Here is a 24,757-nt window from a genome sequence, read left to right on the forward strand (position 1 = left end):
CGAAAACTTATTGAAGTATCAGAACGTTAGAGAAATATTCGTTATCAGCTTCTGTTTCGTATACCTGATGTACAAATCATTTATTTTGACTAATGATCATTTCGAAAGTTGAAATTCCAACTTTTAATTGGAAAAGTTAAAATTTCATAAGTTGAGATTTTAAAAGCTAAAATTTCAAAAGTTGAAATTTGAAAAGCTAAAATTTCAAAAGTTGAAATTTGAAAAGCTAAAATTTCAAAAGTTAAGATTTCAAAAGTTAAGATTTCAAAAGTTAAAATTTAAAAAGTTAAGATTTCGAAAGTTAAGATTTCAAAAGTTAAGATTTCGAAAGTTAAGATTTCGAAAGTTAAGATTTCGAAAAATAGGATTTCAAAAATTAAAATTTTGTAAGTTAAAATTTCAAAAGTTAAGATTTCGAAAGTTAAGATTTCGAAAAATAAGATTTCAAAAATTCAAATTTCAAATATTAAAATTTCAAAAGTTGAAATTTGAAAAGCTAAAATTTCAAAAATTGAAATTTGAAAAGCTAAAATTTCAAAAGTTGAAATTTGAAAAGCTAAAATGTCAAAAGTTGAAATTTCAAAAGCTAAAATTTCAAAAGTCAGAATTTCAAAAGTTAAAATCTCCACATCGAAATAGAGTAACTTCAACCGATAGCGATCGCTGTATTCTGCTCCGACAACAGCCATTTTGTATCGGATAGATTTCCGGTGGGAGGTAAACACAACGAAGGGTAGATTTAGCTACGCAACGAAGAGGCCCGTGACAAACATCGAAACGAATCCGTCGGACAAAGGAGGAAAAAATACCAGGCCGCATTACACGTGTACGCGCGTCCAGGCGGGGGATCACCGCGAAAAATCGGTTTTTGTCGAAACGATGGACCAACAACAACACACTGTTCCGAAGGGTGGGAGGGGTTGCTAAACTCCTCGGTGGGTCTAGCGGCACGTTTCCGTTTGTTTTTCGGCCGTGTCAAATCTCGACAGATCGCGTCGAGTCGCGTCGAGTCCCGGTTCGCGACACACGTTCTTCATTTTCTAGCCAAAGAACCGCAGATACTTAAAGCAACGCGCGCGCGCTGACTCGTGTCCAAACGCGGAGAGACCGTTTCCGCTCGCTCGGGGATAATCGATTCGATTATGTCGGAAGACACGCGACCGGATCCGCGAGGTTGAGGCGAGACCTGAAGGCATCCGCGGGAACGGGAGCACGCCGATCTTAATCATACGTTAGATTGCGCATAAATTAGTTTTTAGTCTTTCCTTTTTATTACTATTACTATTATTATTACTATTAATTATTATTATTATTATTAAAATTATTATTAGTTATTATTATTATTATTAATGTTATTATTAATGATTAATATTATTATTAACTATTATTATTATTAATTATGATTATAGTTATTACGATTATTTGGTTTAATTTCCGCAGCCGATTTGCATACAATAATTTCTCTCCTCTTGCGTACAAACGTGTTATTAATTTTCTGGGGGCGATACCAACTCACCAACTGAGTCATCAGATTTAGTCCTGCTTGATTAGCTACTGGACCGTACGTGTTTTAGTGCGCATGATGTGTGTTCTGATTACGATTTTATCATTAACGATTACGGATTTCAGTTTAATGTTATTCGCTATGATTACGATTTATTATCGATTATTATTATTACCGTTTGGTGTGGAAATGATGCCTTTCCGATTTACCGGTGAGCTTAAAATGCCGACGACGATGATCGTAAGATAACATTATGATCGTTAAGAATCTGAGATTTAAAGACAGTCATATTTTAACAGTTAGTTTAAATTTCATATGAGGCCTGTAAATGGATTGATCTCAAAGAAGTCTTGCGTTGGTAAGTCTGCACCTTGTTCGCGCTAAAATCAACATACACGAATCATTTAATCTGTCAATAATGTTCTTTCATTTTCCTATTTTTGTATATCATATTTTAACGTTGACGTAACCTAAAGAATTACGTTTACTTTGATCTCTAGAGGGTCGATATTTTCTGCAAAAAATGTCAACCCCCGGTTAAAAATAGCAGGCTAAAAATGTTATTTTCTGCAAGGAAACCTTTCGTTACACAACCTACATAGTCTCCGAAGTTACGAAGTTGTAGACGGGGTCACTGCGGTGGCTTCGAGACGAATTAGGAGACGAGCTAAATATTCGGTGCACGAATGGAATCGCTAAGAGGTCATTTCCGCATCCGACACCATTATGATTATTATTGCGTAAACTAGCTGCTGTACTTTTTACAATAATTGTTACGTAGCGTGTTACTGACCACCTATTGTACATCGTATCGTCATTACCATTAGTATTAAACGTATCTTTTTGTATAATCGTTGATTGACCGTGTATGAGACGACGATAGGTGCTCCGTACGAGACCGGGCGACGGGTTTCGAGGTATCGACGACCCCCCCTACTCCTCATTGAAGAAGGTGGCTCGCACGTGTGGTATATCCATGAACGCGGAAGATATCGGGGGTTGTTCTCCTCGGCCGTCTTTTCGCCTAACGCGGCTATCGATCGGCCACGGACAAGAGTCGTCGAGTTGAAACGCGACGGGGTCGTCGCACCTCGATCCCTCACGTCTTACTCACTTGCCTGGGTTCTTAGATGTTAGATTATACCGCATGGCATGCGCTTGTATCGGTTTTATTTTTCTGTTGTTTTTTTTTCTCTCTCTCTCCCCGCCTCCCCACTGTCCCCGTACCCTCCTTCCCCGATCCCCCCCCCCCCCCCCCCCCCCCATCGTTCTTACTCTCTTTTTACTATACAAATCTATTTTTAGTTTTTGATTAGCGACACACACGTTCGCCTGTGTTTCACCGTCGGCGACACTTCCATTCCATCGAACGTACCTTTTGTCTGTTCTTCTTCTTCTTCTGTCTGTTTTCTTTTTTTTCTTTCTCACGTGCCGAAGGATTCCGTGATCTGTGTGTAAACGTGGGCCCGAGTCCGAGTGTTCTCAGAGTGTGCATTGTAAGTAGGAGACGCGGCGCGAACGTTCGAACAACGACCTCGCCGAAAGCACCTGTTTCCACGAGGCCGAGGGAATCGACGAAATTTCAGCAGCTTTTATTTCGCCATTTGAGCGCCGAATTTCTCCGCTTACGTATATCGCGCGGAAATATTTGCGTTCCGTGCCGGCGAATTTCAAAGCGCCGATCGCGGAAGATTTGTTGCGGATGAAATGTGTTGACGTTCGAAAGATCGTTATTTTAATAATTCAGGGAAATATCAATTTTTCAAAATATTCAGTGGTAATTTATCTGCATACATTGACTTTTTTATTTAGTTAATTACACAACTTTGACCACTTTGAGTAGCTATGTTCTTTTTATGACTGTAGCTGAGTAGAAACGTTCACCAAAGATTAATAAATTAAATAAATAATAAATTATCAATAAATTGTAAAATCAGTAAAATATAACAAATTTGTATGCAATTGTACCGTCTAAAAAAACTGCATCTTATATAGGTTCTATAAAACCGTGTGAACGGTCTGCTTTACTGTGTAGCCGGCAGGCAACCGAAATCAAAGTTGCCGACACCGCGAAGTGCTCGACAGTCGATTCCTCCCGTGAAAATTTCGCGGTGTCTGTCGATGGCCGTCGTATATCGAACGCTCTCGCCCGATCTCGCGTTTAGATTCATGTAAACGAACCTGACGGCTGCATTTCGCGTGCCCGGCGATCTGCGTCGCCCGACGACGATGCAAGCTCTCGTGGCGCAAGTGTGCGATCCACAGCGATTCGTTCACGACCACCGGGAGAGATGTACCGGCGTGTGTATTATACGAGTCAATAAACCAGGGAGCTCGTAACTTCGCTCGTAAGTTCGGAAAATCGTGTCGGAACCGGAGGCGCACCTCGGTCAAAGAATCTCAACCACGAAACGAAGCGGTTCCGTGGTCTCCGAGGATGAAAGAGAGAGAGAGAGAGAGAGAGAGAGAGAGAAACTCTCTCGTTTTCGGGATCGACGAGCGATCTAGCAAATAGGGGAAGTATTTAAGAGCGCGACGGAGCTCTTCGCGGACGAGGAGGGATTATTTAAGGTATGCGAAATATCACGTCCAAGCACTTCGACGTTGCGTTTGTAATTATTGAGAAATAAATCTTTGTTGGAACAAGTTCAGACACGCCGCCGCGGTATTCCGTCGTTGCGTGTCGCCGCGCGTGGTCCGACGTTTGCGCGGCACCCTCTTGAAAACTCCTCGAGAAGCGCAAAACCTCGAGGCGAGATCGTCCACTCGATACACCGCGGCGCTTCGCGGACCAGGGCCGCGGCAGCACACGACGAGGGAACACCGCGCCTCTCGTAAACGTCAACCAAGAAAAATCTCTGCACACGTTGTACTAACTCTCCTTAACAAACGTTTCTATCGGAGGACTCTATCGTGCGAAGACCCGCGCGCTGTTAATCGAGGGACTGATATTTAACATCGGAAACCCTCCCCCCCTACCCCCGGTGTCCCAATAAGTTCAGACCCCGGTACAGATTCCCGAATTTCGGTGCTCCAAGCTCCGACACTCGATTACGCCCTAAGAACAAAGTCGGATCTGAAACCCTAACTTCACGTGGAACTTCCGAAAGTTGAAGCCTCGTTCGACGTCAAGGGACTTCCCCGCTCCCGGGCCCCTCTCCCCCGCCGAGAGTACAAACGTAGTTTGTAGCCCGTGCTCGATCCTTTGAGCAGTTTTCAATGAACCTTCTGTTCCCGGGAACCCACGGAATTGCGCCAACTTCCCGAGGATTCCGCGCGTTCCCCGAATCCACAACAGCCCGGATCTTTAAAGCCTCCGCCGCGAACGTATTTTCGCGATTTCGTGCTTCCGGTTCGCCGATCCTCGCGGGGCGAAGTCGTCGATTGTCCGAGAAAATTCTGCCGCGGTATTGTCGATTGGAAATAGAAATTGAACGGTGCAACGAGATTCGTCTTGACTCGACTTTTCACCGCTAATTATTTTGTTCGGCACCGTTTCGCGCGCGCGAATCGTTATACCACGAAATGAATTTCAAACGTACACAGAATTCCGTTTTTACACGGTTCTCCAGCACGGTTAATCAGGTTTTTTCGTTGAAATTTTAATTGCAATTATTTCCGCCAACGTTAACGTTCTCTTTCCCATAACATTCCCTGTAACGTATTTAAAAATAAAATTGGGCGTGGATCAGTCGCGTGTTACCACGTCGGATGAAATATTAAAATGTCGGGATCAGTTTCTGGGTCACAGGTTCCTCATTTTAAAAGGGGGCAGCCTGCGCATTAGCGGTTCAATAAGTAGTCCACTGACTCGCGTTAAATTAATATTTTCTTTTAACGAAATCAATAACCCGGGACCGGCCAAGCTGTCGTTCTCCGATACGATATTTCGCGAATCCGTGCCAAGAAAAAGCAGCGCGATCTACATCTCCGTTCGGCCGCGCCGAGAGAGTATCGCTTCCGATCGATGGGGAAACTTGTTAAGCAAAAGTGAACAACAGCCTTGCGAAAGGTTCCTTCCCGGTCGAGGAAGAAGCGGTCGCCTTGGCGGAGCGGCTTTGCGCCGTTCAATCATCCTCCATCATTCTCGGCGGTTTTCGAGAATCCGCAATCGCGTGACTTCGCCCTGTGGACTTCCGGCGCGCCGGGACTTGAGCGAACCGGAGAAAGTCGTGGAAAAAGAGACGCGGAGGTGTACACGTGTACAGGGCGGTCCTGGTAACTGGGCCAAAGTGCAACTGTGTCCCGGGTGAACTTAGAAAAAGATTTTACAGTGTAAAACAGGTTCTATTATCCTATAGTACGTGTTCCATTTATAAGTACATTATCGGTGCATTTGTAAATTACAAGTAGATCAATTCTCTACAAAATTCTCAGTATTCTAAGTATTAAGGTACAATACCAAAAAGCTTAATATTTTATATTTTCGATAAGTACAAAATATTGATAAATAATAAAAATCATCTCATCGCTCTGTGGAGATTCCATTGATGGAAATTATGCAAAATTTGAAATATCTTGCGTTATATTACTTTTTTTGGTATTGCACTGTAGCACTTGTTTACCGAGAATGTTAGAGACTGTACAGTTTGCAAGTGTACCGACCGAGTATTGAAATAAATCGTACTACAGGCTAATATAGGTTACTAAAAGCTGTCTGAATTCGCCTGCACCGGAACTACAGGTCGGCCCAGGTACATGGATCACCCAGTACACAGCGAGGGAATGACGGAAAGGGGAGAAGTGTTTCCTTCGAGGCTGCTTTTGAGCGAGGATCGCGACGAAAATCGTGTGCTCGTCGGCGCATGAAGCGTTTCACGCCGGACGCGAAACAATGGCGTCGGAACCGGAGGAATCGTGTTCCTCTTCGAGTCTTCTCCTCTCGGCCCCTTTCTTTTTCGGATCGATCTACGGGAGAGCTCGAACGAGAGTCAAGAGAGAACCAACCTCTCTCTCGCCCCCTTCCGTCGCCGGTTCTCCACCCCCCTCCCCTGCGACAGAGTCCTCTTAATTTGTAGCACGTCTGCAACGGCCGCGGGACTCTCCGTTCGAACGAAATTCGATTCAACCGTGTCCTAATGTAATTTCGCCGAAGTTAAATCGCTTTCGGATGAGAATCGACGCTCGCAATTGCTCGGCCCCTCCCCCCCCCCCCCTCCTACCGTGCCTTTGCCACCCTTTTTTCAAGCGTGTTCCGCGGATGAGACGTTATGCGAACGAGGATCGAGGGACACCGCCCGGCGACTCGCCATTTCCGTGTTCTCGCGAGCTAACCGACCGTGTCCCAACGACACTTTACGGCGGTGGATCGTTTCATTGATGCCGGAGGGATGCTCGATTTCACTGGATACCCTGTCGCGTACTCGAAGCGGGTCTCATGATAAGAGACCCGGGCTCCACGGTGGAAGTGACGCATGAAGCGATAGGACGGATTTCAGAATTCCGGTCTTGCCGGTTCGTGAGAAGAATTTGGTTTTCCTTCGTCGAGGACGAACGAGTTCGATCTTCGTGGTTTGTTAAATTTGCACGAAAATGCTGCCATCTCGAAATTGGGTCGTGGCAATTTTTCTAAATGTTCTCCGAACATTTTATTATCGTTCCTGTGTCAAAACAGAATAATTATTATGTTTCTACTACGTTTGAAGCTGCTGAAAATTCCATCGACTTTTACGTGAAATATATAAGCAGGTTATATATCACTAGATTTTATTTATAACTATTTTGGTTACAATTGGCACATAAAATATTTTAAGAAGAACAGTCAAATTCTTGACCTGGTTCGGTAAATTATTCCCTGCCAGAAGCACTAAACAGCATTTGTGAATAAAAATTCATTTCAACCGCGATAAAACAGTGGACAGAGATCAATCTGACATCCGAACAATGCCAACAACAAGACTATTTCGAAGCCGGAAGAACCCGGATCGACAATCTAACAAAAAAAAAAAAGAAGAAAATCATTCCACGAGGCTCGCGTTCAACAAGGAAACGGCAATTTAGAAAAAGCGCGGGGACAAAGCACTCGACATCGCGAGAGAGTACGGCAAACCAATCGGTCACATTAAAAAGTCGACCATCCCGTTTTCATCAAACGCGACACTCGGGTCGGCCTCGAGTGGGCCACTCTCGTGGGCTGTGTGTCATCACCGGTGCCAATATGGCGGCGGCTCTCGAGCACGGCGAATACAATCCACTGTGCCGTAAATCAAAGATTCTAAACGAGGGAACGATCGGATTCCGTCCGAGGACTCGATTTACAACGGAGGTCTGTGAAGAGGTGTCCTGTTTATTCTGGCAGCGCGCGTTTACATTGGCCTCTCAGGCACCCGGGGGGCGCATCGAGTCCCATTCGGCAGAGGGCGGTGAGACAGAAAGTGAGAGAGAGAGAAAGAGAGAGAGAAGAGGAGCGAGACAGAAGAGAGCAGATTTCGAGATTAATCGCTGGAACTCCAGGATAATGGTTCGCCTCTAACGCAATTAAAACTCTCGTCGGCCCGGCACCATCGCCTGGAACTTATAATAGCAAGACTCCGCGAGCCGCGCGCGCGCGCCGCCGCTGCCGCCGCCGCCGTTTTCCCACCCCCGCGCAGCGGACTCTTTGACCCGCGCGCTCTTTCACGGAGGATGCAATTTTGCAACTTAAAACGGAGGCTGCCGCGAAACTGCTTCGGTCGGGGAGATCGGGAACCGGCGTCGACGAGATAATTCCGAGGAAGATGCAAATGGGCTGCTCAAGAGGCGCGCGATCTCCGCGCTCTGCCTCCTGCTCTGTTCTCCCGAGCCTACATAGTCTCCGAACATGAACTCCTGGATGAAAGCCTGCCGCCTCTGAGAAGTTGCCTTTGGAATTACTTACGGATTTGAAGGATACGAACGCCGCGACAACCCAATGCGGAGCTCTCCTTATCTCCCATCTCTCTCTCTCTCTCTCTCTCTCTCTCTCTCTCTCTTTCTCTCTTCCCTCTCTCTCTTGTGCTCTCATGCTCGCTGATGATGCTCGGCGTACTGCAATATAGTCACGCCTGTCTCCGGTGCAGTCGCAGAGGACTCCTGAAATCTGTTATTCATGGAAGAAAGCGCGGCTGTATCTTGATCAGGATTCTGTTCCCGCTATTTTGCAGATGACGTGCGCGTGTTATTTCCACGGAGTAGCTGCGGCTGGCCTGATGGAAACGCGGCGACGGACAGTCGATGGTCCAGATAATCTGATTAACGCGGACGCACGTATTGTAATAGACTCGCGTAAGCGCGTAGTTGATGTGAAATGGTGCGGCACATTTCGCAGCTGTCGATTAATTGTTTCCTGAATTTGTCTACTCCATGCGCGATCGCCTTGTCTCTTACTATCGATTCAATTTTATAGATTCGTAGCAGTTTGGTTGCAAAATGTTCGACATTCTTTATCGAGATTTTTATCTTGTTTATAACATGTCACGCGTCTTCAATTCATTTACTGAACTTAGTAATCCTTTGCACTCGCGTCATGACTTCGAGAAACCACAACAAGTTTTTACATCGTGTAATAAAGCAATTTTTATATCGTCAAACTTATTTATATCTTTAAAAAAAATTGTTGAAAGTGTAATTGTTGTATAAGTCAGGAGACTTGATTTTATATGTATAGAATGCAACAAGTCAAAGTGGGAATAAAGGTCAGAAAAGCTATTTTTAATTTAAGGTTAAAATGTCTTCGAGTGCAATGGGTTAATAAGCTTCTCGATGACTGAGCTGTAAATCAAATAATGTTCTATAATTTTGTTTCAAATAATAATTTTAGAATTATTTCTTACATTCTAATAAAGCTAGAAAATTTATGAAATATTGATGAAATTGTTCTCGCCTTTAAATAATATTTAAACTTGATGTTTTGCCTTTATATCTGCCAATAGAAGCAGCCCTATTATTTCAATAATTATAAAATAAAAAATATAAAATTTTGTGATACGTTAAATATAAAGACTGCATATAAAACTGCCTATAGATAAATCGTTAATCTCTCTATCTCATAGAAAGCGAACATTTGCAATTTTGCAGCTGATATTACTCAACTAGATCTTACAAAATTAGCTTCGAAGGAAGCCGTTCTCTCAAAAACTTTCTTTGATTTTTTTTAAAACATCTCGCTGTTTGAAAACGTCAACGCAAACGCCGCGCGAGTTTCAGTACCTTCGTGCAGGCAGGAAAACTTCGAAACGACTCTGCGCGCGCGCGGGATGGTATCATCCAACGCCGCGGAATGAAGCACGTGACTGTGAACTCGTTCGAGGAACCATCTCCGTTTCGAAACAGAGGCCCCGTTATAAATAGAAGACGCTGTTCCAGCGCAAAGGCAACGGGGCTAACGACGAGGAGTGAAAGAGGCACAGCATCCGCGATATGAAGTGCACACAAGTGCAATGTCGAGGACCCTGGATCTATTTTCGAGGGGGAGGGCACGTGGCATTCGCCGTTGGATTCTCTAGCTGTGGTGCATCGCGGAGGCCAGATAACGCAATCGTCGTCTTCCTGAATTCGTGACATGCGCTTGGAAATCTACCTGAATAAACGACGCCGTTCTATTTCGAATTCCGGCCGGAATTCCGCCTATTATTTTCAATCGAGCCGGGATATTTTGCTCGCGGAAATGGATTCTTTTCGATCTTCGAATGGAGTCGGTATTTTAAAGCTTCTAAAGCAACAAATTCTCTTCCATTTTGAAGAAGAATTAATATCGTTTTAACAACGAATCAACTTAACCCTGGAAGTGGTTAATGTACGGTGCTTTACCAGAATGATGTGGCGGAATTTATTAAACTTTTTGCCATTTTTATTCGCCAGTTAGAAAGTAATTTTGTACTTTTACTAAAAGATGAGAGATGTTTGGTTGTCCGAAGTAAATTATTATTTAATGATGTGCTGTTATAAATTTTTGACGTTTTTTTGGTAGCTTTGAGATCTTACGCTGGCAGAATTCCTGCTTTTTACTGACAAAATAACCGAGTCGACTGTTTTCTTAACACTCTTCCAAGACGAAATTTATTGAAGAAAAGAATTGATTATACCAACTTCAATAAAGGAAAGTATACTATTGTCTTCATACCTTGAACAAACTGCAGCTTTACGAATCAATTTCCAAACGCCATCAACTGATTCAAAACATGTCCTAAAAATACCGTCGCACTGACCTAAACAAGCCGTCGAACGAACAAGCTATGAATCACAGCCTGTTCGCAACAAACATCTCAAACCACTCGACAATTTCATCGCATCGACGCGTCGAAACTGTGAAACAGCGGAAGGACATTTTCATTCCGCTGGTGTCGAGCTAATTGGAAAAATTTCGTTCCTGGATCCAACAAATCCCCGGCACTGTTTAAAATTACTCGTCCAATCCCGGTGCAGCAGCGCCATCATTCGCAAGGATACGCATCGCATTTCTGCGCAACGCCGTTGCGCAGAGCGGCAGCAAAAAGTGCGGCGCCAAGAAAATAATTCAGCTTCGCGAGACACGTTCTCCAGTGAAAACGATTTACATCCTCGGCGGTATCCGAAATCAACGTTCTCTGTTTCGTAACCGGATAATATTCAGCCGCCGCGGGCCAACGCGAATCGATCGTTACGCGATATTATTTCGCTCTCATCCGCCGCGTTCCAATTAACCCCTTGACGTACCATTTCCTTTACAGTCACCGCGATTAGGAATGTTTCAATTGGCACAATTTATTAACCCTTTGCGGTCGAATGGCGACTCTCAGGCGCCTCTAGAAATTATCATGCCAAATTTTAAAATAATCTTTATCAAATTTACTAATAATTAAAAAATTTTTAAGAGCTATTATCTGTTACATAAGTCATAAAATTCAATTTTGTAATGTATAAAATGCTGCAGGTTATATAAAATGGAAACGCTGTTAGTCTGAAGAAATATTTTGGATATCCAGTTAAAATGGCTCCGACTGCAAAGGGTTAAAAGAGACAGAACATTAATGTTTAATCCGTGCCTGAATTTACTTTTATACTTAAATATTAATAACAAGGGATTACAATTTTAGAGAACAGAATAACATCTATACTTAATTATTTATTACTAGCAATTTTCATCACGAGTCGGACTCGTCAAAGTACGGCAAGGGGTTGTGCCCGTGGTGCGCGCGTCACCTCCGCGCGTCAAGGACCATTTTCGCGGCGGTTTTTTCCGCGGGGAGCTCGCCGGGCTAAATAATTTCCCGCGGTCCATTCGAAGCGGCCGCGTGGAGAAAAAGGACGGGCGCGCGCGGCGAAAAACGGTAAAAATGACGGGATTAAAAAACTGGAACGAAACGGCTTCGAACATTAACGGCCCGACTACATTTTTCCCCGGCTAGTTATTCCGCGCTAAAAGCTAAAAAGCGACACTTTTCACCGGCCGCGTTCCGCAATTATGCGCGATTCCTGCCGCCGTAGAATCGTTCCTTGATATTCGTTACCGCTCGCTGACATTTCCATTCTTCGCCCCACCACCGGTTACGCGGTTCCCACCGGGTTTTCCCTCTCATTCTCTCCCTCGGAGCCCGGTTTTTCCGAACGCTGTTATTTTTCAATCCTCTCTCCGCGCCCCGCGGCACGGCGGACATTTCTCCTCCGTTGAAGGGGCGGCCGTCGCCTGACCACGTAACGGCGTACAATAACGACGATAATAACCGAGACACGATCCTGCCAATTGCAGCCATCGGGGGAGGGAGTGGTCTCTCCTTTTCCTCGGGACCGTTCGTCGCCGACGTTTATTAAGCTTCTTATTATTTCCCTTTTTCCCATCGAATGTGCGACGCCGCCGCCGTCGTCGTCGTCGACGTCGTCGTCGTCGTCGCCCTGCGTGTATCCGACAGACGCTGCTAAACGAGAACGGAATGCGAAAACGAACGTAACCCTCGGCCGGAGTTGCCCCGTATACGATCCGCGCAATGTTCCACGGGTTGTTCGGGAAACTTATAGTTGCACGGTTATGGTTATTCCGCGCGCATAATTGTCGCCGGGGGGAACCCTTCTCGTTCGCCCCGCTCCAATTAGGGGAAAGAGTTATACGCGGATGAACGGCGCGACGAACGACTGAAAAATTGCCCCTCGCAATTAGAGATGAAATAATCAACCGGTAAAAAGTTCTCACACTTCGAGTCATGCTGGCTGTACAGTTTTATTTGTCACTGTTTCGAGTAGCGGAGACTTGGCTCTGATAGAATTGTTAGCTATAAGTGTTGCAGTGGTGCAAGTTCATTTTCACGTGTTTGATTGGTAGACAGATTATTCTCACGTGTTTGATTGGTAGACAGATTATCTTCACGTATATAATTGGTAGCGAGATTATTTTCACGTATTTTAATTGCTAGAAAGATTTTCACGTGTTTTAATTGGTAGAAAAATTATTTCCACGTATTTTAATTGGTAGAAAGTTTATTTTATCTATTATTTATCCTCTCCGATACATAAATTATTTTCACGTATTTGAATTGGTAGAAACATTATTTTATCTATTACTTATCCTCTTCGATACTCAAATTATTTTAACCTTCTATAAATTACAGAAATTTAATTTTCCGCCAATTATTCAATTGTGACCAATTTACGAACAATGTTATTTCAATATTGGCTTCTCTCAATCTTTCTTTAGGTCTCCATATTTTTAAAAAAAGTTAACAAAATCGTGTTTACATCTTAATGATTCGTCAACGCTGTGTCGCATCAATAACACGAAGTTTAACAGAATTTTTGATCGCGATTAAAGCGCCGTTTCCGTGTTCCCCGCCGGTAAAACTTTTACGCTTTCATCTCGAAGTGGTAGAAACAATGCCGAAGTACCGCAGCTATTCCGTGGATGAAATTGTACAACGAGAGAAAGAATGCGAGGTGGAACATTGCGTGCAGTTTCAAAATGCAGTTTCAACAAAAGCACGCTTTCGCGGTGCCGGGTCCGCCGGTCGAAGACGTTCCCGCGTAATTTCCGGTGGAGTAATATACTCGAGCAACACTTATATCTGTATACAACAATATACACGTGTATGTACAAACGTATAATATAGAGTTAGATAGATCTTGTTATGATAAAATAGGTTGAGACAACGTTTACACGCGTGCAAGGACTATGCGCTAGCCTTAGTGCCTAACGATTCGTATTTAACGAGAGTGAACGTGCAGATGTTTTTTTTTTTCCCCCCCACCCCCACCAACGTGGGCAACACTTATTGTAAATATCAGTACGGAAATATATATGTATATGTGAGTGTTTAAGGAATACCAGACCAATTGAAACCGCTGACGGAGAAGCCACCATCAAATTGTATCCGCGAATCACGATCGAGGGAGATCGAACAACCACTGCCCCTAGGATTTTCTCACTCTATATTTCACAAGCTCGAGCCCTTAACGCAACTCGCTATACAACTTTCGAACGATTTCCACGTTTTCTAAGCTCCAGATCGTTTCGCAATGCCGGCGAACGTAATAATTTGGCCGTGCTCGCGGGCACAGAGAGAATTGTGTCTACGATCGAGTCAACGCGAAACTCTCGTGTACTCGGACCAAAAACGCCCGGCAGATGCTCGAAACAAAGCAACGCGTTCCAACGAATTTCGCGGGACCGCGTAGGAAAAGCCGAACTGGTGGAAAGGCGCGTCGCGGACAGCGAGTAACGGGGGTTTCGTTCGTCGCGCGGGGAACGCGAACAGCGAAAATGGTGGCGACGCCTGAAAAATGTGAAAGCTTGAAATGGAGAGATCTCGCGCGGATAAAGTAAAAGGTAGAAATATATAGGGGTGGTGATTTCGACGCTGCGGGGAACAAAAAACTGGAAACCGGACAATGAATAATTCCGCGTGGATAAACACGAAATTCGAGAACGGCGCGATATCCGCTGTAGGAAAATATTATTGAAATATATACCGGGCAAGATTTTTCGAAACGCGTGCCGCGCCGGGAGGTATCCCGGTATTTTTCGAGCACGGTTTTCCCAAAAATTCTACGCGACTCTCTGTTTGCTATCATCACCAGTTCTGCTTCGCGCGGGTTATATTACAATGTTAACGCGGTATTTAACGAGATACTGTTCATAGATTTTTCAACGAATAAAACGTCGTTAAAAATACGATGATTTCGATGGAACTTGTTGCATTATTTTAAACCAAATAAGCTTTTGGAGTTGTAGGTTTTGAAGACATTTTTAGGAAATTCTTAACTATTGATCTCTTTACAATTTCTTAAAAATACAACCGCTTTTTATGTTTTATTTTTAATACTTCCGTGAAGTATGAAGTTACGAGGGGAAAAACTATTGGTTGAGATGCGATAAAACAGTAAAAATATCTACCGAAAATTAATAAAACCGTTTTTCAAAACAATCGAGAAATAGTATTGGAAAAAGAACGGATTTATCACTCGGCGCTTGTTTTTCAATATCCCAGCCAGATGAAACAGGAAATTAAATATTTGAAACCTATGTTTAGACTTCTAAAAATGGGTACAACCTCGATTGTCCAAAACCATTTCGCACGGGAGTAGAAAATTATTCATATGCAACACGTTTTATCGTACAAATCAATACCGATTCACTCTCTGATCTTGAATAATTCGGAGAATCGAGATTTCACATTGCTTCAAATTTCAAAACTAATTAAAACATCCTGCATCAGCCACGACTCGTTTAATATTTAACCCTTCGCAGTCGAATCGGATAAAAATGATCCACATATTTTTCGAAAAAGCGATGTTGCCGTGAGGAGAATGAAATTAATAATTATTTTAATATACTAACAAGTAAGATACAAAGTTCTAACAAAGGAAACAATGATCTGGAATGTTTATATTATATGTGAAAATTATTTGGTCTTAATCGTTTCACTTTATTTCTAATAACAGTTGTTTGAAGTCTGAACTGAATCCGAGCGATTGCGATCCAAGTGACAGCAAAGGGTTATCTTCGAGCGATAATTGAATGCAATGACAATCGCAGAAGAGAACAAAAGCGAAAAGAGTTCCGTGAAAGAAAGGGAACATCGGTCGACAACCGTAGATCACACAGTGATCCGAGCGACGATCGTTAAAGAGGTTATTCGTTAAGGGTTCGAAGGTCCGACGATATCGTCGGCGGGACAGAGGGTTCAATTTGAGATGGTTTCTTTCTCGGCCGTCTCGTTCATTTTCCGCTCTCTCACCTGTCTCGACAGACAAAACGCGAAGAGAACGCGTGTACCGTGTAAAAGCAAAACAGGATTGCGAGATGCTCCAAACGAAAAACGGTAAATATGCTCAGCACACAGCAGAGGAGAACGGCCGGTGTAATGTGTATCATACAATTCTGCTAAGTATTACATATCGTAGTAGTCCCTGTTGACTTCAAGCAATAAGAGCGAGCGAGCGAGAACGTGCGAGCGTGCGAGTCGAGCGAGAGGAAGAGCGAGAGCGAGAGAGAAAGAGAGAAAGGGAGAGCGAGCGAGTAAAAGGCAATCAGTGGAAAGGCTTTCTATGTGGAGGTAGCACATTTAGATTAGTGATGCGTAGAAGACTAACATCGGGAGAGAAAGGTAGCGAATGAGCTTTCTTCCCCCTTCCTTGAGCTTCTCAGCACAAACCACCAAAAAAACCCCCCTCTTTACTTCGCGTACCGACAGAAAAGTCCGAAACAAGCTCTCTTCTGTCGCGCTTCCGTTTTCACTGTGTTCGCCGCGCTTGATTACTGTGCACCAACCCACCAATGACTACTTGTGTTCATTCGTTTTCTTCTTTTGTTTCTCTATCTCTGTACGTTGCCTTACCCCCACCCCCCTTTCTTTTCGTATACGTCACCATGTAACCATGCTTCATCATTAATGCTTCTTCTTCTTCGACGATAGACGTAATAACCCATTTGTTTTCCAATTACATCTAGTTTTCCCTTTCTTACAAAACGTTGGTAACCCACTCGGTTTGGCTTGTGTTTTTTGGTCTCTGTTGGTTGTCCTTCTCTTCCTTTTCATTGTTCATTCACCTTTTTTTACTTCTCTCTTTTTTTTCTTTTTTTCTTTTTTTTTATCGTTCAATCTCATTTGATCGTTACGTTCTCGTTTTGGTTCCTTTTTACGTGTGTCTACGCTTTGATGAAATCGGATTTTTGGCACATCCCCAGAACCCCCCGCCGATCTTGTTTCTTTTCAGGAGACTAAAATTAATCGTCCGCGTAACGTGTTTGGTGATGTCGAAAACCTCTCGGAGAGCCAGCCACGACCACCCTTATGTTCCTGGATCGTTTCATTTTTATGTTACACCGCCATATATTTCTGTACGCCGTAGATGTTTTATTACGTTCGGCGCCTTTTTTCTCGCAGTCATTTTGGGCCATGAATGCGCACGTTTAATACGTTTGATATTCCGACCGATTTTCACGTGTCGACAAAGAATGAGCGTGTTTAGTTTGCAGCATTTTAAATGAAAGCCGGTGCTCTAGAGCGCCTTCAGGACATAAGGTGTTAGTCAGCCTAGAAGTTCGACGGCGGTGTGCGAATACTGAAATTTTTACTTTGCCGAGGAAACTATTTTCTCGATAATGTTATTCAAAGTGAACGAAGACTGTAGCGTAATGCAAAAGTTTCGCACACTTCCTACTCGAGCTAAATAATTCACATCGAAATTACGAATGGATTGCCATGACAGAAAACTTACCAGTACGTTTCCCCTAAAACGCCGATGATCGACTCCAGCATCACCAAACATCGTTCAGTACTGCTTTTGCACTAACGGATTGCAACACGCGCGAGCCGAGCCAAGGCGATCTACTGACGCAACGTTTTCGTTCTTCAAGGTATAGACACGACCGTGGTCCACCATCAAGGGCCGTTGATATCGAGCGCAGCCATAATCGGTATCGTGATCGCGGTACTGTTCATTATCATCATCGTGATCGACATTATCTGCTGTTGCGCCCATAAGACAGGTAAGGAGAATCGCCCGATAAATCTTCCCGCGTGTGCACACAATGCGTATCGGCCGTCGCGCAACGTGTTTTATCCGGTAAAACGCGCCCCGCGCAATAATTTATGCGAGTTGAGAGTGTATCGCGCTCGCTCGAAATTTCCAGATAAATCCACGCGAAATACCCGTGTAATACCCCGTTTGAAATTGCAAAACGAATTTAGCGGGGGCGCGTTTCAACGCGAGAGTTTATCTAAAACCGCATCGCGTATTCACTTGGAACTCTAGCGCGAACTTATCTGGAATTACACAGCATAAATTCGCGAAATTGCAACGGCGGATTTATCGGACCGGGCGCGCGCGCGCGCGGCCGCGTATGCGACTTTGCGCGCGAAATTTCTGGCGGTGACTTACGGGAAACGGTCACGCGAGTTAATTATGATCGTCGATTAACACGCCAGCGCGTCGCCTTTTCTTTCGCGAACGTTTTCTCCGCGCGAATCGCAATGCGTTGGTTTTTTTCATCGCGTGTCTGTGTGTTACAGGAATCATATACTACGTGTGCGAGCGCTCCCGCCGGAAACCCGTGGACGAAGAAGACGCGAAGCTCGGCAGGTGAGACTCGTTCCGATCGGTACACGTTTCGGCAAACACGTTGATATTCTCACACGTTTACACCCTCTCGGTATCTAGACAGTTTTACTCGACTTTTTCCTTATATATACATTACATCTATTTTACATTGTGCTTTTGGCAAGTCTGACGCTACATTCGCCGTGTCATCGAACCTAGCTCCCATCATGGAACTTCGTTTTCGTCTCCGTTCGTTCATTCATCGGCCATTGAAAGAATCCGCGGTTACTGCAATTAGCTCGGAACGTGAACGGCACCGTTGATTTACCTGCGATCGCTATCCGAGACCCGGTTCCGGTTTAATGAACACCGTGTTTCTGTCTTCGATGAGCGCGACTTGCGCAATTAACCGATGCGTGCAAGCAAGTTCAATTACGTTCGACGAGAATGATTTATCGAAAGCTTTCAAAAAACGGTTAATGTTTAGAAATCTTTAGAAATATTAATTGCTGTTTCTAGTTTGTCTTCGAGCATAATTAATTTTATAGTTATCGAACGAGATGCATCGAATTTGTTATTCGAGAATAGAGAAATAAAAGGATTCGTTGGAAGACAAAGAAAACAAATCGATCTATAAACAAATAAAGAATAATAAAACTTAATATAAAGTTAATTATGACCGTAAACGAACCAAAAGCACAGTAATCGGCTCCGGTGCCCTAGAAGTTCTTTACATTTTCCCTGTCGCGAAACGGTAGAATTTCACAACGGCATTCGAATCCGGTAAATGAGAGCCGATAGTTCGACGCAAACGTCGCCGTGATTCTGTCATAAAATATTTTCGCATACATTTCAGCGAGTCCCTGGCAAATGAAATTTCGTGCCCGCGTCCCGCGCGGCACTTTTACGCCCGTGTAAAATAAGCCGACGGTAATGGAGTTACATTTCCATCAATTTGTGCCCCCTCCCGCGCGCGTAGGGTTTTAATAGCCGCGACGCCCCATTCATAAAGGAGGCCTTTGTAACTCCCGAGGTTAATGGACACCCGATAAATCGGAACCGGGCGTCTCCGGTAATATTTCCGGCCGTTCGTGTTCGAAAGAAACGTTTGTTCGGCGGATAAACAGCGAACAAAAAAAAATTAGGGCCGGCGAGAGGTGAAAAAAAAAACGAACATCGGGTGGCGTTGCAAAACGTGTTGAAAATAACGGCCTGGTTAACCCGGTTTTAGTATCAAGCCCGTCCGTTAGGAGACACTTTTGACCCTCTCGCATCTTTCTCTTTTTTTTTTCTTTACCGGTAGTCTTTACGGTTGGCGGTTTCCATTGCCGTATTGCGACCAAAAAATGGCCAATGTCGCCGGGGTCACGGCCATCCAAGACTCGGGTAGTGGAAAAAATACCATTAGATTGGTCAAACACACTGCCATGTAAGAGAGATACATAAGTGAAATCAGTAAGAAGCATGGCCCCTCTCGAAGGGGCTCTCTGACACGGCTTTCTACTTCGCATGAGTTTTTTTATTTAATGCTCTCGACTTTTCTCCCCAACACCACCACCACCACCACCCCCCGTTTTATTTCTCTCTCTCTCTCTCTCTCTCTCTCTCTCTCTCTTTCTCTATCTCTATTCCTCGACCGTTCTCCCTTTCTCGATTTGCTTCCTTTTCTATGATCCCTCGATACCGGTAAATATTCTGGAATATCGGAAGTGCCTGGACGCGAGGCAGCACTGGCAGATCGAGGTCGTAAATTTTGATCGCCGTTGTCCCATTCGAGGAAAATCTGAAGCTAGCCTTACGTAGTAGTACATTCGACGTGTAATTGTCGCTAGTAAACGTATAATCGACGTCCTACAATAGAATCTAATACGTTCCACTGAATGCCAATAGAGTAGCGCAAGCACAATAATTTTGGAAGTTTAGTGCTGGTAAAGTTATTAATTCATCCTATAAGTCCTGCTGTCTTTTATCACATTCTACTTATACAAAAGTCTTTAGTTACGTTTTGTAAAAATATAAATTGAGACGAATCTCTGAATTTAAAAAAAAAAAACAGACTTCTTCGTTAATGTAATATTTTATTTCGAACGATATTACTGAAAATTAATTGTTGAAAAATGTTATTATTAATTGAGAATGCATACAGAGACCTGATTAATTCGCAATATAAATTTCGAGGAAAAAATGGTACGACTTATGCGATGATGATACATAGTGTCCACAGTAGATCTAAAATACGCCACAAATTAGTTCCATTGATATTAAAATATAGCGAAATAAAAGAGAAATAGTTCACTTGTCAAGAAATAGCGTATGCACCGACTGCCAATATCCGTCCGCTTACAATTCTCCGAATTAGAAATCTCGATGTGCCACATGCATGCGTCGGCACTCAGCGTGCCAAAATGTCGGCTATGGGAGGAAGAGAGCGGCCAATAAAGCGGGATTAGAGCATGAGTTCTTGTTTATCCACGTTTCCCATTACCCGATCCCTTATGTCATTCGAGTGAACACACGGCCACACCACCGCCAACCACTTTTCACACGAGTGACGACGACTCGTGGAACGAATGTCGCATCCGATTATGTTTCATTTACCGCTTGCCCGTTCACTATGTCTTCTCCTCCCCGCCACCCCCCACCCCCCACCCCCTGCCGCTCCGCCGAGCTCTGCATAAAACTGTCGCCCCATTATCCGCCCGTGCTTTTGGCTATGCTGCATGAGATATCAACACTCTGAAGTGATATTAATTGCTCGTTAACTACGTAGCACACTCTCACCAACACGCTCTAATTTCACCCTGTCCCATTCGAAACGTCGATTACGGACTTAGGTAATTCGGTTTCGCGCGCGCTCCAGAACCGGACCTGATGTAAAACAATACATCCCGTGTAAATATCGAATCTTATATATACCTCGACACTGACCTTGTCTGTCCTCGGAATGTACTTTTGCGGATGAATTAAACGCGCGTTGTCTTGAGAACTCCGCGACGAGAAAGATATTGAGAATGAGAGCTGCTGGGACTCGATAAATGCTCGTAACCTCAAATTCGAAACATTTCATGAAAAATGTTGTACTTCCAATAAACCTAAATTGTATATTTCAGACCACTTTTTGCATCCTAAATGTGTTGGATGTTGCACAATTTTTATAGACACAAAGGTGGATCATAAAATTGCAAGGGAAATTTTTCTTTGTTTAGTAATTCTAATTAATTCGAAGTAGTATACGTATATTATTAAAAATCTGCAATCTACAAATTAAATAGTACAATTGAATATTATTTACTTATTAAATATAGAATCACAAATGAAATACAATCAATAAAGACGTTATAAAATACTTTGAGAAATGCTAAAGAGAGGAGCAGCTTATAAAAATCTCTACCATCTTCCTTGGAAGAGCTCTGGTTCTTTATTGTAAAGTTGACAAAACATAAAAATAGAATGATACTGTAAAATAGTAAAAAAAATCTATCTTCCCTTGATCGCTTACCGAATGACAATTCGAAAGGATTTTTAATCGTCGACACCCGCGAGCACTTAACGAGTCACCCCCAGCGCGGAACGCAACCACACGATACTAACGAGTGATGGCATGCCTCATGCATATTATTCGATGTTGCACTACGCGCCGCATCCGTCGACATGCTCTTTTTCTGCCCAGTAATAGACAGTAACCGTAATGACGCTGCGGCGGCGCGCGCCGACGTTTTCCCAGTTAATCATTGTCACGATTGAAACGTTCTAGAGACGAGAAGGAGCCGTTGAAGGAGGAGAAGAAGATCACGCCGATCATCGACACCGGCCTGCGCCGTGAGACATCGATCACCTTCGACGGGAAAAGGTCCGTCTCGAAGACCGGGTTCGTCGGCAAGGACTCGGCCGTCTAGATATTCTTCCGGCGTACTAGATTGTAAATCGTAACCGTGGAAACGCGCTGTTTCCGGTCAAAAAGTGTTCTCGAATCGATGCGAAACCGCTCGGAAACGTTCCCGGAGCGTGACGAAGTGCGCTGAGGCCGCCAATTTTCAAACGGTTCGCGCCGAATCACGTCGCGGGGTGTTCCCTCCCCGATCGGGCGCAAACCGGCGGGAAAATACGAACCCAGCGTGACTTCGTCCCGTCGTTCGAGCACGGTGGAACAGCGCAAGGGATCGGGTTTCGACTGCTTCAAAAACCGCGACACGTCCGGCAAACCTCAACCAAGTCAAATTCTTCGGCAGGATTCGTCAGATTTCTCGACAACCCGGCAGTTGCGCGGCTGTTTCACGACGGTATGGAAAGCCTTAAACCTGTCTCTGTCCTGTTCTCTAGCCCCCTCTCTCCCTCTCTCCCTCTATCTCGTCAACGTAGTGAAAACACCCGAAGCAAAAAGGAAACACAGGTAATTCGAAACGACGATACGCGGCAAATCCGTGGTCGTCGTGCCCCCCCTAGCGCAAAGAGAAAACTATCGATGTAATTTGTAACTTTTAGCGAGTATTGCAAAGTGGAGCCTAGATAGATCGCTTACACGAGGAGGAAGAATGTACAAAATTTATCGCGAAATTGGTAGAAGCTGGTCGGTAATTAGTGATCACTGCTTCGAGAGGCACCCTTCTAGTTAATCGCAGTCTAGTACGCTGGGTAGTACTGTGTTGTTGTGCGCACAGCACGACGGTGAAAAGAAAAACAAAACAAGGAACGAAAGGACAAGGTTCCCCCCCGGTTTCCGTCTCGTTCTCCCATTCGCGGGAAACGAACGCGAACACGAGAGGAGCGAACCACGCACTCTCTCTCTAAACGGGGTCCGCCATTTTGGCGAACCCTCGATCTCTGTATATATTCTTTCGAATGTTATATCCCATCGACTAATCCTCGCCCATTCCTCGGCCGATCGTTCGCTCGGATCGGCGGCCACATTGTACGGTCCAAACGACGCATTTTTCATTTTCCTATTGTTCGATTACGAGCCGATCAACAAATCGGCGGGTTATCGGTTCCGCGCGACCTTGCTTTCAAAGACTGATTCATTTAAGCGGGAGCCGCGTACCGGTCAACATTGACGATCAAACTGGCTCAGGACGCTTGCTTTCGACGATGACCGACGAGGCTGTTTCTTTCTTGCCTGCCAAAAAAGAACAATCGACTGACAAGCACACACACATACACACACAAACACACCGTTTCTGTGTCACCATACCCGACCCGTGTATCGTTCCTTTCGCGGTTAAGCGTGATTCGTTGCATTCCTCGAGCAAAGCGTGTGTTGTCCCCTGTTCTGCCCGTGTGATCATTTTTCTAATCATGATAGTTTACCGTGTACATTTCACGATGTAAATGTTTCGCGCGCAAGGACAGCCCACACAATCATTTCGTGTACGTTCTCGTTTGTTTGTTCGTTTAAATATTTAACCCTAGTTTCGTTTATCTTCTATTTTTTCTGTTTAACGATAGCGTTTTATGTGTCCTGCGTTAGTTCACTGTGTAAGCTAAGTAGGTAAGTGAACCGAGAATTTGGGCAGCTTTTGCTATGGAATTCCGGTTGGCGGCTCGTGTCGTTAACGTGTTATCGTTGGGACAACACCGTGAGGCGGAATGTACCTAAAGACTGTATGATACGGGAATTAGGGGTGTGTTGTAATTGGGGCGGTTGTTGTTGATCGGCGATCAGCAGCGTTAACGACACACGCCGTAGTAGACCGCGTAACTTTTTCAAAGTCTCTCTGAATATTGTATGTATAGCGTAATCAGAAGCAGCGGCAACAAAGTCAACGTTCGTTACACAAAGGCATCAATCACGGTCTCGATCGGATCCCGGGCGGATCCGTCCGCGCCTCCGGTCGAGCGACACGCGCGAAACAACAAAGTGAACAATCGAAAGCTGCCATATACATAATATAAATATACGTATTAACGATACTCGATACTATCGGAAAAAAAAAAGAAAATACCAGTTCTGTCCTAATATGTAAGATGGCTTTTCGAGAAAAACGCAGTTTAAAATGTGATAAGTTTTTGTAAATGCTTGTAAACGTTTTTCGTAACCATTAAGGAGTATCGGAGATAAGTTTAAGGAAAAAGGGGTCCGGTAAGTTTAGGACGTTGTATGCGATTTCGGAAGGTGCGTTCGCAATTGGAAATGCAGTAAAGTTGCGGAAGAAGATGAGGAAGAGAAAAAGAAGCGGCTGACGAGTGACCGGAAGAGCAATCGATCGCGTGTATATTTATTTAAGAGGATCAATGTGTACCTACAAGTTAAAGACACGACATACACAACGATACACACGGGCGCCCTCGCGTATCCACGCAGGCAGCTTACATACATACATACATACAACATACAAACATACATACATACAACATACAAACATACATACATACATACATACATACATACAATGTAAACGAAAATGAAAACAAACCTTTGAAGTTGTAGAGCATCGCCTCCTCGCTTGCGAACGCACTGTCTGCACAGGTAGCTTTTTTACGTACCCGTAAACACAGAGTTTTGCCAAATATATAGTACTTATTAGCTTGTAAGTCAAACGAGTACATATTATACACGAGAAAATATATATTATATCGACGAGAAAAGCAAACAAAAAAAAAGAGAAAGAAATGAATGAAAGAAGAACAAAACGTAACGGCGAGTTTTTCGTCTGGTAATCGTCAACACAACCCAGTATTTCGTGGCTCCCAACGAGCCGGAGAGGGCCACGTTTTGTCTAGCTATTTTATATTCGTTGCCAAAAAAAAAACCCGTAACCCAAGTAGCTTCCCATGAAAAAGTATTAACTCTGC

The 24,757-nt window shown here is 44.0% G+C and overlaps 1 protein-coding gene across 1 annotated transcript in view; it reads left to right on the forward strand.

Moving 5' to 3' along the window:
• Positions 1–24,036, forward strand: part of Fas2 (neural cell adhesion molecule fasciclin 2) — a 42,598-nt gene extending 18,562 nt beyond the window's left edge. Inside the window, exons 7-9 of the mRNA XM_078182250.1 lie at positions 17,286–17,417; positions 17,941–18,010; positions 21,723–24,036. Of these exons, the coding sequence (XP_078038376.1) occupies positions 17,286–17,417; positions 17,941–18,010; positions 21,723–21,864 (344 nt within the window). The 3' untranslated portion in view covers positions 21,865–24,036. The remainder of the gene's footprint in view (positions 1–17,285; positions 17,418–17,940; positions 18,011–21,722) is intronic.
• The last annotated feature ends 721 nt before the right edge of the window (positions 24,037–24,757 follow it).

This window comes from Augochlora pura, chromosome 6 (assembly GCF_028453695.1).
Source record: "Augochlora pura isolate Apur16 chromosome 6, APUR_v2.2.1, whole genome shotgun sequence".
NCBI lineage: Eukaryota > Metazoa > Arthropoda > Insecta > Hymenoptera > Halictidae > Augochlora > Augochlora pura.